The sequence below is a fragment of the Sylvia atricapilla genome, chromosome 3 (assembly GCF_009819655.1).
Source record: "Sylvia atricapilla isolate bSylAtr1 chromosome 3, bSylAtr1.pri, whole genome shotgun sequence".
NCBI classification, from domain to species: domain Eukaryota; kingdom Metazoa; phylum Chordata; class Aves; order Passeriformes; family Sylviidae; genus Sylvia; species Sylvia atricapilla.
Genome location: NC_089142.1, coordinates 49,332,198 through 49,345,612, shown reverse-complemented (window position 1 = coordinate 49,345,612; position 13,415 = coordinate 49,332,198). Strand labels below are relative to the sequence as shown.

At 43.4% G+C, this 13,415-nt stretch overlaps 1 protein-coding gene across 1 annotated transcript in view; it reads left to right on the top strand.

Moving 5' to 3' along the window:
- The first annotated feature begins 3,049 nt into the window (after window positions 1–3,049).
- CEP85L (centrosomal protein 85 like) overlaps window positions 3,050–13,415 on the top strand; it is a 103,040-nt gene continuing 92,674 nt past the window's right edge. The window contains exon 1 of the mRNA XM_066315302.1: window positions 3,050–3,113. Within this exon, the coding sequence (XP_066171399.1) occupies window positions 3,065–3,113 (49 nt within the window). The 5' untranslated portion in view covers window positions 3,050–3,064. The remainder of the gene's footprint in view (window positions 3,114–13,415) is intronic.

Genomic DNA, 13,415 nt, shown 5'->3' with positions numbered 1-13,415 from the left:
CACGCAAGTCACCTTAGTGTAGGAACATTCCCTTGGGACAGAAGGACAAAGGCACGGGAAGTGCCCACTGCTACCCATCCCCTCTGCATGGTTGGGTCTTGCAGGTGGGACAACAGAGACTTGTAAGAAGAGGGACTTAGACTGTCCTCAGGGCCCACTGCATTGCCAAGAATAAAGCATTAACAAGCTAAAATTTATTTATAGATTAAAACTCCTGGCTTCAGTTTGGCCTGGTTTCCAGACAGATACACTGTGGTCATTTGAAGTGAAAAAGCTTTACTAATTACATTCTGTTTCTATAAAAATAACTTAAAATCCAATCATAACAATGGAAGTGTCTCAGGTTTTGTTATCTGACTACTTAAACTTAGGCACAGTTGTCTTTTTCTTTCTGCTCTGAGCAGTAAGTAGCGCTGTCAAAGCACAGATGTCCCAGTGGGGACACCTTGGAAGACACAGCCCTGTGGTTGGAGGGGGTTCAGCCAGACTATCTGGCTGTTTTCTGCCACCCTCATCTTGGCCTTTTTATACTTTTTTTTTTTTTTTTTTTTTTTTTTTTTTTTTTTTTCCCTGTGGTATTGTTCATGACTAGACAGGAGATACATAAGAAACTGTAAAACTTCTATGAACAGCAATACAAATGACATAAAACCACTGCAGTGACATTTATTAGAAGAGAGAAGAACAGTTACCACACCTTTTCCAGGCATGTAGCTTTCTTGCAGTCATGATATGGCTCTGGATTCTTGCAGCTGCATTTCAGGACAAACTCCAGAGCTTAGCAGCCATGAGGCAATTTTTCTTCTTGCCTGCAGCTACCTTTCCTGTCTTAACATTCAGCTTCCTTACATCTTACCACATCCTCCTGTAAATATGCTAAGTACTCAAGCTAATCCAACAAAATAGTATGCTACAATGTACATGCAGTCAAATCCTTTAAAGAGGTCTTGAATTGAGGTATCTGTGTGTTTCTTTGTCTTCAAAGTTTTGCAATATACTTTAGCTTTTATTATTTCTTCTAATGTTCATGTTTACCTACCATGCATTTCTCTCACAAATATTCTTCAATATTGACGTTGGCTGCAGGGTTGAAGGCTGGACACTTTCACTGAGGTGGTGTCAACAAAAATTTAGTTCCTGCTTTGGTGTTCTGCTGTAAACCAGTGTTGGCGGCTTCTTGAAAATGCTTCTGACCTTTTATCATTCAAGGACTTCTAGCAACAGTCTGAAGGTTTTGACAGGATCTCCTGCAGTTTTACCACTTGGGGTTTTTTATTCAGTGTTTGGTAACATTTAAAGTCTGTGTTTCTACAACTCTACCTACAGAACACCCACGGACACTCTGAAGTTAAAACAAGCTGTTGAGGAATGCACATCGTGTCAGGTCTTTGGTGAGTGTGCAAGGGCTTTATGCAGATAAGAAAGAGGATGAAATAACAACATGCAGCATTTCTACATGCTCAGTACTTCTGAGGCCTGTTTTACTGAGTACATTATGAATACCAAGCTAAGCATAAATAAAACATGACTTGTGCTGAAATAAAACATTTTAAACTTTCCAAAGAGATAAAAGCTGTTCTGTGATCATCAGCTACTAATTAAAAATGCATTGGGTCAGCAGGAAATGTTTGAACACAATTTTATTTATTGATTGTGAATGTCTCCACGTGAACACAGAACTGATCCTGTTTCACCTCACCTCCCTAAACTATCATGTCCATCATAATCTACAATGCTGTCTGAAGCATCGCTTTTCTTCTCTTGGTGGGTACATCTTAGTATGGCTATGCTGAAGTTAGAAGCTGTCCAACTGCTTTCTCTTCTCTTTATTTTTGTCTAATAATGTGGATTGCTGATTGAATCAGGGTCTTGTTCATAGAGTAGTTTACATGGGGACCACTGGGCTGCAGTTGCAAGCAACAGTAACAGGACGGCTGCTATTGCAGAATTATCTTTTGAAGTATTTGGAGCAGACTCAAAGCAGAGTGGAGGGGATGTGCCTCTTACTAGGTTTGAATTATTGCTGACAGGAGCATTTTGTTCCCATTCCCGTGGCTTAAACTTTTTGATGTTACTGTGGATCTTTTGCTGGAACTGATGGTTCAAATGGTTATCACGATTCTTCTCTATTTCCAAATAGTTTCCTTACTAAAACATAAGGACGGGAAAACAGTGATTTTATTATGAGCTCTAGTTACCGAAGTCTGCACATACTGGCCTTGGGTATTTCCAATACCGCAACTCCGGAGTCAGGCATTTCACCTTCCTTCTCCGACTACCTTTACACCACTCTAAGTGCTGTCAGCTCGGCCCTTTCTCCAGCCCCTTCCCTGAGCCCAGGGTGAGCGGGCGGCGAATGACCAAAGCCGAGCCCCGAAACACCTCCGCGGCCGGGGGGCCGGAGCGGGCCGTGCCGTGCCGTGCCGGGCTGGGCCGTGCCGGGATGTGCCGTGCCGTGCCGGGCTGGGCCGTGCCGGGATGTGCCGTGCCGTGCCGGGCTGGGCCGTGCCGGGATGTGCCGGGCCGTGCCGGGATGTGCCGTGCCGTACCGGGATGTGCCGTGCCGTGCCGGGATGTGCTGTGCCGTGCCAGGATGTGCCGGGCCGTGCCGGGATGTGCCGTGCCGTGCCGTGCCGGGATGTGCCGGGATGTGCCGTGCCGTGCCGGGATGGCCCCCGCGGGCCCGGCCCCGCCGCAGCCCCTCACCGCAGCTCGCCCCGGGGGCCGGGTTATGTAAGCGGTCCGTCCCCGAGCAGCGGCCGCCGCATCTGCGGCGCTCCCGCCCCTGTCCCCGCCCCGCTGCCAGCGCCGGAGAGGCTGGAGGCGGCGGCGGCAGCGCAATAGAGCAAGTTTTGTCTCCGGCGAGGGGCCGGCCGGGTCCCCTGTGCTCGGCAGCGGCGGCAGCATGGCCGCGGCGCCCCTGGGGCGGGCAGCAGCCCCCGCCGCGGCGGCGGCGCCCCTCTGAGCTCCCCGGGCAGCGGCAGCGGCCGCCTCCGCCGCCCATCCGGGCCGCCAGCCTCCCGCCGGAGAGCGGCGGTCCCCCGGCCCGGCCCGGCGCGGCACCATGTGGGGCGGGCTGCACCCCCAGCCCGGCTTGCGCGGCTACAAGGCGGGTAAGCAGCGCTGAGGAGGGAAGGGGCTGGGGCGGGGGGAGGCACAGGGGCCCGCGCCGCTTCCCCTCCCCCGGCTCGGCCCGGATCCCTCCCGGGTCCCCGCAGGAAGCGGCTCCGGCCCCGCGGCGCGGGAAGCGGCGCGGCCCCAGCCCCACGGCCGGCGCCCGCAGGGGACGTGGCGCCCGGAGGCGGCGGCGGCCGGCCCGGTGCCGCTGGCGCCCGCTCGGCCCCAGCCGGGGGCTCAGCGTTTCCGCGGCTGGACCTCGCCGCGGATGACAAAAGCCGAGCTTAACCTACATAATCTGTTTCCGTGTTTCGGGCTTTCTCTTCCATCCCCGATTTATGTTAGTATACCCTTAAGCAGAGTCTGGAAGCGTGCTGCTCTTGGTGCTTTCTCGTTTTAAATTTAGACCGGAACAAATGGGTCGAGTCCTGTTTTTTCGGTTTTCTTTTTTTTTTCCCCTTTTTTTTCCTCCACTACTTTCTGTCTCTGGATTAATTAGAGCCTAGCTCCTGCGGGCTGGCAGGGATGCGTTGAAATGTTAATGCTTGGAGTTAGGTTGTTCCAGAGGAAACACCTCTGTGCGATTGATGGGCTGACTTCCCCCGTCACGGCTGTCAAACTGGCTGAGTAAAACCGCTGAACTGGCTGCAGAGCCGTGCGAGCATTGCTTTTAGGCAGGTAAGGCAAGGTTCCGGCTCTTTAGGGTGCCTTTTTCAGGATTTGAAAATACTACCGACTGTGTCACCTGTCTTACTCTGGCAGGGCTTCTGCAAATATTTTGTCATGTTTGGATTTATTGAAGCAATTGATCACAAGTGGAAGTCTGTGGTTTGGCTCTGCCATTGCAAGTGCAAAGTAGTGCTGTTGGAATCATTTCTCTCCGTCAGAAGTTTGGATTTATGTTTTAATTTCAGGTTCGCAAAAGATGACTGTATAATATGTATACAGTTAGCCGACATATTTAAATGGCGAGATTGTTTTGCTTAAGACTGACGGGGTTTTTTTTTTGCAAATACAAGAGCTGCTAAGACATTCTCAGCAGCTGCCTGAGTCTCTACAAGTAGGCTAATGTTCATCCCTATAAGGTGAAAGAAGGCATTGTTCTTTTTTTCTGTACTGTGATTAAGTTGTGAATTTCTGTGTATAACGTGTTTGCCTTGTTGAAGCATTTTTAAAAATTATTTCGTGCTTCCTGTAAGAGAATGGGGTTACATTATCTTTGTACTACAGCTTGCAAAGATAGTGGGTATTCTGAACAATAGGTGTGGAGATTTCAGTTAATTTGATGGAAACTGCAGGAATTTAGGGTGATTCAGTACTTGATTTCAGTACTTGATGTCTTTGGGACAGGAATATTAGAAGGTTATATCACCATGTGCTCTGACACTAACTTCAGACCATTACAAAGGTTGTTGGTGTTCATTTTTCGCTTGTTTCAGAAAACTTTAGATTGTGACATTTGATACATTGTTTTCTCTTTTCCTTGGGGTCAAATAAAATGTTTTAGTACTATGTTGAATTTATCAGCAATCCCAGTGAATTATTGGATTAATATTTTGCTTTGCTTGTTTCTCAGAATTGTCTGTGAGATTTGAGAACAAATTTTGTGTATTGCTTCTAGTTCCTCCCCCATCCCTATGCTTCTTTTGAACTTGTATTAACCCTGATTATTTAAATGTATGTTTCTCTGTAAGCAGTAGAAGTGTAAGGTAGCAAAACTGATAGAAAAAAGATCTAATGTGAGATAAGATAAACTAACAAAAAGTGGTAGTTAATTAGAAGGCAAGTAGGTAGAGGTTTAACCTTGAGAGATGATGTGTGCATTATAATTTCCAACAGAGGAGTGCCCTCCTTCATCTGTCCTACTGGGAAACATTTGAGAACCTATTTTGTGTGATTTGTAATCTGTCTGAAGATGTGGAAGTTAATTAGCTCCATGCAGGTATTTTTATTGAAGGAATGACAGGTAGTAAGATCCTGTGCTATTGTTACTGCCATGCTAATTTATTTTTTTTTTCTGTAAGGAAACTGTTCATGGGAAAAGTATTTTGTAGCAGAGCAGTAGTGTCCTACTAGGAGGCAGTTTATGCATTTATTTCTTAAGCTGAAGGAACCTTTCTTCTGTCAAGATGTGTTTAATACTTCGATGGCAGCTACTTGATGTAGGTTCTAATTGGTGTGGGAGTATAACAGTTAGTGACTTGATAATTCCTGGTATACTGTATTTTTATACTGAGAAGCCTTCTATTTAGCTAGTTGTACTTTAGTTATCTATGGATATGGATATTTAAAAGTCTTACTTTTGAAAATCTTTGAAAATCATACAGTTTCCTTACACAGTTAGGTGCTTACTGAGCTATTCTGTTTACACAGGGTAATTACCAGTTTTTTAGTAATAGATGCAAGTTAATTCTGGTTATCTTAAAATGTAACAGGCAGGGACACTTCTGAAGCATATTTAATTTGTGACCTTCAGTTTTATTCACTCTTCTCATTTCAAAATGGTACTTGTTTTTTGGTTCAATAGGAGAACCTTCTCTGGAAAAAAAATGCTGTCTTGTTTGCATCCCACTGAGATTTTTTTTTTTTTTTTAGATAGGTGCTTCTTGTATAATCAGTGAATTTAATGAGTTTGCTGCTCATGCAAAATAATTTCAGCTGCTTACAGTCTCAGTGCCTGTCCTGAAAAATTAAACTACTGTTTTTGAAACGTGTATGATTGACTTAAATCTTTCAGTCTTCTCGTACACGTGATTGTTTATGAAATCCTTGCAGCATAGTTTGTACCTCTATAAAGACAGCAGTTACTCACGTGCTGTAGGGATTTAACTGCAGTGAAGGGCATACAGCATTTTAATCCCTTTGCTTATTTATCTAGACCAGCCTTTGAAATGCACACTTGGTTAATAACTCTTAAGACTATGAAAGTGCTCATCTGGATGTGGTTAGGCCATGTGTGTCCAACAGATGCCTGTGGAAAGTGAAACAAGCACTCTTTGAAATGAACTAACACATATTTATTACTTTTAGTAAACTGTGCCACCTTTAGTCAAGCTTCTTTCCACTGCCCATTATTGCCTGTTGGTAATATTGGACATCAAAAGGATTTTATTGACACTCCCTAAAAATAGTACCTTGCACCCCTGTGCTCCTGGAGCCCTGTTAGTGTGATTTGCCCTGAGTTTCTTGTACTTGAGCCTCACTGGCAGCGTGACACAAGTGGGTCTGAAAGATTATTTAATTATGTCACAAGCAAAACGTCAGCAGCAATAAGGTCCCTGCACATTGTGAGGCCTGTGGGGCACTGCCTTCTGGGGGTACACATGGGCTTCGCAGGCAGCCAGGCTTCATGTGGGCTTCCTAACTCAGCCAGGGTGGGGAAGATGGGGCTGATGACACTTGTTTTCATCCTTAGAGGTGGAGGAAGAGAAGGAGTCCGGTGCCTTTGTTTATGTAACAAGTTTTCTTGCTCTGTTACTGGAGATGTGCAACCAGGAATGGTACAGCTTTGGAAGTATCATGAAAAAGCAGGTTTATCTTTACAGGCTAGGCAAGGCAATGAATGGTGAGTTAGTCCAGGCGTAGATTTCAAATTGGTTACCAGTTATAAGTGTATAAATGTGTTTGTGTGTTGTGCATTGTAAAGGTTGTTCACCCGAACTTAAAAATGTCATCTTCCAGCTGCAAGATAGGCTGCTAGAATGGCCTGGGCTGTCGTTCACAGATTGCGATGGGGTCAAATGACATTCTGTGTTTGAGTGATGGTGAACAGGAGCCACTTACTTCCCTTCAAAAACCATGCCTTTTTTTTTTTTTCCTCCCTCCAGGCAACTCACTTTTATGGATATAGCATCCACTCTTTCAGTGTGTGCAGTACACTTACATCTTAATTGCTTGGCAAGAGAAGAATGATGGATGTAAGGGTGTATTATAGTGTTGGGTTTGGAGGTTAGCAGCTATTCTGATCTCCTGTGTGTTACACTTCAACTGACTGAATATAGACTTGTAGTTGCAGTAAGTCTTTGCTTTTAAAATTTTAATTAAAGGAAATAGTTATTACTGTAATCATTTTGAGAAGAATGCATTTGTTTTAAGGAGATTTACAGAATAAATATGTAGTAAAAAGCAGCCTGAGCCATTCTGCCTGCCCTAGGGGGAGGTGGTGAAGGAAGTGCTAGTAGGAAAATAGCACCTGTAGATTCTCCAGATGAAATATAGAATTTATGTCAATCAAATATTGATTTTTACAGTACAAATCTATTTATGCTAAGACTTTAGCCAGGCACTTAATACTTGTTAAAGAACCTGTGTATTTCAAAATATGGTGCATAATGGTAAGAATAGCTGAAAGTCTCCTAAATTGCATTACTCCTAAATTACATTGTTGAAAGCAAAGCTTGTTTGTTAAGGAGAAGGGAAGTAGTCCTGTTGTTCAGTTTCAACTACTCTGACTTCTGTACTCTTTGGATGCTTGTTTTTAACATACAGCTTGCCTGTGGATTAATAGTTAGAGAGTTAAAGTAATTGTCATTTCCTGTGCCGGTGGTTCTTTGGCTGAAAAAGTGCTGACTTGGTTGTAGTTGTCAGTAATCGCTTGGGTGGCCAAATGTGTCTTGGAATTGTACACTGACAATGAAACAGTCTCATTGTGGTTGTGATTAGCTTTAAAACGCATTCAGACGTATTCACTGTGATTCAAAAAGTGCCTTTCTTACTGGCTTTTGCCACGGGGTAGCCTTGGCTCACAACTCAGCTGCTTGCAGCTCCCAATCCTCAGTGAGACAGGAGAGAAAACGGGATGGAAAAGCTCGTGTTGAGATGAAGACAGAGAGATTGCTTGCCAGCCGCTGTCACAGCAGAGCAGACTTGGCCATGGTGTCAGTCCGTGTCGACTCCTCTTCCCACTCCTTCCTTGTGCTGTTGCCCTGCTCCAGCCTGGTCTCTCCAGGGCCTTACAGGGTGCCTCTGCCCAGGGCTCCTGCTCTCCCCTCTGGGTTCGCAGGGCCGTCTCTCACACTCTTCTCTCCCTCACTCATTGCTCGTGGGCAGTGTTCTGCTCTTTCTGAACAAATGCTCTCCCTGCGGCGCTGCCGTCACGGTGGCGGGGCTCAGCTGAACCCTGCTGTGGCTGCCTTGGAGCTGTCTGGAGCCAGCTGTGGCCATGGCCTGGCAGTCCTGGACTCTCCTCACACAGGCCTCCCTGCACTCCCTGCCACCGCCTGGCAGCTGCACTCCATAAGACTTCTTCAGGAGGAAACAATTATATTTTGATATTTCTGATCTGGAATACTACTAAATACAGTGTCCTGAAGTTTATTCCTGCCAATACTGAGGGGAAGGTGTTCTGAAGTGTAGTAAGTTCTGGCTCTTGCTTTAAGGTCCTATATGAAGTTTCTTGCTGTCTTGGGAAGTTGAGGAGGCGCTAAATGTGGCCTGTGGGATGCTGCAGATCAGCTGCAGGAGGTGTAGAGGTGGATGGCTGAAGAAGAGGAGAACTTGCAGCAGGGAATAACTCATGTAAATATGCTCACAAGTGTGTTTGTCCTGACACATCATCCCTCATATTCCCAGAATCTGCTGACCCTGTGGAACTGCCCCTGAGGATGCTAGCTTTCCCTGGGCGCTGTGCTCCACAGCATCTGGCTCAGTTGCCTGAGTGCGAACATCCTAACATCCTATTGATTGCACAGCCACGCTCAAATGACCTATTTCTCTGCGCCGGCCTGTAAATGACACTGCATCTTTCTGTTCCTCATTCCCCAGGGATCTCTGCTGTTTTTTGAGATTCAAAAGGCCCATCTGTAATAGGAGTCAGTAACACAAAGAAAAGAGGCTGAGTTTTGAGAATTTCTTATTCTTTTTTTCTTTAAAGGTGTGATAGTCTCTGAAATGTGGGAAACTATGGCAGGTAGCCTCTTTTTGCCTGAAGGGGTGTGTGTGCAGGTGGATTGTGTGCAGGACGATTTCATTTTACAGCTAAAATAATGCAGTGGGTAGTTGCTCCCACCTTTCTGTGTACCTCCATTTGCATGCCTCCCATATGCCCACTCTAGCACTTAAACTAGCTGGGGAAGCTGGACCAGGAAAATACTGAAGTTAAATACTGAATGAGGGATTTACAGTTGCCTGACCCTGGTGTCAGGCATCTGACAGAAATCTGGTGTTTCACTGCAGGAAGCATCTATCCTGATGTCTGGCAGGTGTGGGATATTTTGAGTCAAATAGACTGGCTCTTCCTTCAGCTGGTGGACAGTGGGAATCTCCCAGCACGGTCTTGGTTTGCTGCTGCAGATAATATCAGGAAGTATATAGTTAATCCCCAGACTTACCAGGAAGGTCAAGGAAGGTTAAGTGAAGATCAGGAAAAAGTGACATTAATTCCATTGGACAGTGTAACTTCCACCAATTAGTGGACTCACAGGTTTAAGCAAGTCCAGAATAATGGATAATGACTGAAGAGGTGGTAGGAGACTCTCAGTCTTGCTGAGGAAGGGCAGTGCACGTAGTGGCAAGTAAAGGTCTTAACTGCCTCTTCTTTTCTTAAAATACCTGAAGTAGCAAATTAGCAAATGCAATTAAAAAGACCAAAAAAGATGCTTTCAACTTTCTGATACGTTAGAGGCATGGTGTGGTATTCAGACGAGAAACATTCTTGAATGATCCTGGAGTCAGATCTGAGATTCCTTATAAGGTATCCTTATGTTTTTAATGTTTGTTTTACTCCTTTCCTAGCATAGTTTCCAGATGGTGTGGAAAGCTGCAACTTTTTTGAATGTTTCAAAACAAATTAACCTTTTTTTTTTTTTTTTTTTTTTTTTTCCCTTTCTTATAAATGTGGTCTCTTCTCTCCCGAATGCCTACCTTAAGCATTTAGACCTTTTGGCAATTCTCAGTGCCTCTGGGGGCATTCTTAGAGTTGAGAATTAGTGCTTTGTGTAAAAGTTCAGTGGCTAACACTGATCAAAGACCTGGTGGTTCTGTGGGTAATAAGAAAAAAAAGTACAAAGTGTAGTAACCTAAATAAAAACACAAAATGACATTGGAAATACCATTGCTCAAAACTTCGTCATTTTTGCTACTTATTAAAACCAAAGCTAACAGTTGCAGTCTTAAATCCTTTCTGTTCTCTTCATCATCTGAAATTACCAAACTGATTGAACAAAGGCTTTTGTGTGGTTGGTGTAATTATTGTAATGTAAAGCTTTACATTGAAAGTGATTGTAGTTGTGAAGACAGAAACACAAGAAATGCTGGTTTTGACTGAAAGCATCAGAATAGAGTAGATGGCGTATTGTATGAAGGTTTTTTTTTTTTAGCTACTACTTCTCAATTTCCAGAGTATTGTCCTTCCTTATATTGAATAAGTGTGAGAGGAAGCTGTAAAGCTAAGTGTGGGGAAAAGTTATGCTCTGTGACATGGGCACTGGAAGTTTGTAAAGAAAATCTCATGTCTTAAATGAAGACAGAATTTCATCCTTTCCACTGAAATGTAACAATGTGGGAACTCTCTTGCATAGTTCTGCTACTCCTTGCATGCTTCTGTTAGCATGCACTAAACCCATAGCCTGGAGTATGTATAGCCAGTTTTCTGATACTTGCACATCAAAGTAGGTCCTGTTGTGTTTATAATGCACATTAGACCTCTTTAACAGGGCTAAGATTTTTTTCTTCATTTTTCATACTTGAGCAAAATATTTCAGTGAAATTTTATTTTGGGGGAATCTCAGTCTTCTCCATTTATTTTAGTGTCAAGGATATCTTTAGAACTGATATTTGACTACAAAGAGGAGAGAAATGATGCATTTTTCTTTTTTAAAGTAAGACTGTTAGACTCTTATTTGTTCCACTTTGCTAAGTGTGGGAGTTGCTTAAAGCCATTTAGTATTTTTTGACTCGTTTTAGCAGTTAGGATTACTTCACTTTTCCCCACGCACAGAGGAGATTGAATTAAGCCTTTAAACAGAGAGAGAGAACGCAAAGGTAATTCTGTAAGAAAAATGTTAGCATGAGAAGCAGCTTGGAGAACGACTTACCTGGTTTTGAATACCAATAAAGCTAAGCTGTAAGAAGGAGTGAAACAGATGATAACCTGTGATCATTACTTTTGTTTTTTGATAGGAGGATTCAGCTGATCAACTACAAGTACACAGCTTTTTTAACAGACCCTACGAACTGACTGCATGTCCTGAGGGCTTGCTGTTCAAAGTTTATATTAACTTTAAGCGTAACTTAATGTGTTTATTTTCCTTGGTGTTCTCCTCTTCATACTGCAGTTGATAAACTTTTCAAGTTTAAAAGGTAGCCTTCTCCTCTGTAGCTGCTATATGGAAGTGAATGGAAACTAGGAATATAGTTTTGTGTTTCCATGGGGTGAATAGTGCATTGAGTCCAAAAACAAAGAGGCAAGCCAGCATAGCAGGCATGAGGTAATAGTTGTAGTCTGTGTGCCAAACATGAAATAAGAAACATCTGCAGTTTGTATTTTGTAGTTCTGTTTTATGCAAATGTTCTATCTGGAAGCAGAAAACTCACAGGAGTGCCATCAACAAATGGACTGGGTTTTTGGTCTTGCTCCTGTCCGTGATGAAATGAAAGCAAACCTCTTTCTTTCCTATCAAGGTTGGAATTTAATCACTGGTTTGATGCTAAATAACTACAGCTAAATGCTGTCTGTGTATGAATTATGAAGTGTGTTATGAATTTGTGTTTGGTTTACATACTTGCTAGAGTAGAGGGGAAGGCGAAGCCTAATATAAAATACTTGTGTCAGTTTAAGGATTTTGCCACCTTTTTAGTTAACAGTTGAACACAGCTCTCTGCTAGCTGAACGAATTTTGTTCTCCTCAGTGAAGGCAGCCAGAGATTTATTGCTATCTCTCTCCAGTTTAGAATCTGCCTCAATGTGCAGTTTGGCAGTAGGATAAGCCTGGTTGCTGCTGGGCATCAGATCTGTATGTTCTCACTCCCTCTGTGGCACTGCTTCTTGTCTGACCCATTGCTGAACAAGCTTAGAAAGTCAAATTAGCAGATAACCTTTTCCATGAGCGAGGACAGTTTGTTCTGAACCACTTTCAGTAGGCTCTGGAGTGGCAGGGCTTTTGCTGTGGAGGCAGGACGAGTGTGTGTCTGGGCTGGGTGAGCAGCCTTTGTGTAGCAGCTGACCAGTAGATCCAATTAGCTCTGATGTCAAACAGCGTTCCCAGCTCAGACCCATTTTAGCCAGCAGCATAAGCTGGCCAGCTGGACCCTTTGATGGAAAGACAGAGCTGTTCACCTCTTACTTTCTGTAGACTGGTGGGGGCGTTATAGAGAGCAAGCTACCTGCTTGTGTCTTTAAGCTGCCATGGCAAGATTCTCAAAAGTTCATCTGTCCAGTTGACTGACTTATGTTTAGTTGCCATTGTTCCTTTAAATTGCATACTCTCCTGCATGGGATACTTTGTAGCTTGTTGTTGTACAGTCTTGTGCACATTTGTAAGGTCATAAAAATTAGACCTTGTGAAGGTTCACTTTGAAATACTGTTTTGTATAGAAGACAAATGTTTTATAGTCATAATTATCTATGATGAGAGATTGTACCTTTAGCTGCTTCTGTAGGGGGGAAAAACTATTTACCCTTCTTAAGGAATTTGGGAGGCAAAAGAAGCTGGAGGTGTGATGACACAATTTACTTACAATTTAGTGCTTGGGAAACTGAAGCAGAGTTTTATGTTCCTTAAAATATGACCATAGCCTTTTTTTTGTAAAGGCAGTTTTGATACTGCCAGTCAGGCGTATGTGTACTTTGAGGACTGTATTTTGAGTACTTTTTTCTTAAGATTTCTTTCTTCTATTTTAATTTTTTTCCTCTACTCTCTTATGTTTTTCTCTCTTACTAGTAGGTGAATTCTTTTGCACATTAGTAATACAGAGGACAGGCATAAGCCTTTGTATACCGGGCAGTCTTATCAGGCTCTACAAGTAAAAATGCCAGTAAAAAGGCCTCTCTCAATATTTGTCTGTTTAAACTCTCAAATTCCTATTTTTCTTTCCCTGCTTCCCTCTGTATCTGTACATTTTTATCTTTCTTCATGCTTAGAATTGTTCTAACCAGTCTGTAACTGGAAAACTATGAGAACTTAGTTAAATAGCTTGCAGGCTCTGTCAAGAAAGCACACTTATAAAGGATATGAGTCCTCAGGATGAATCATACTTTAGCTATCTGACACTGTAAAGTACTTTTGAGAAACTGAAATGTAAAAATTTAGTAGTTCAGGCAGTCATTCCATCCCACTTTACCCTGCTTCTTATTGCGCTTT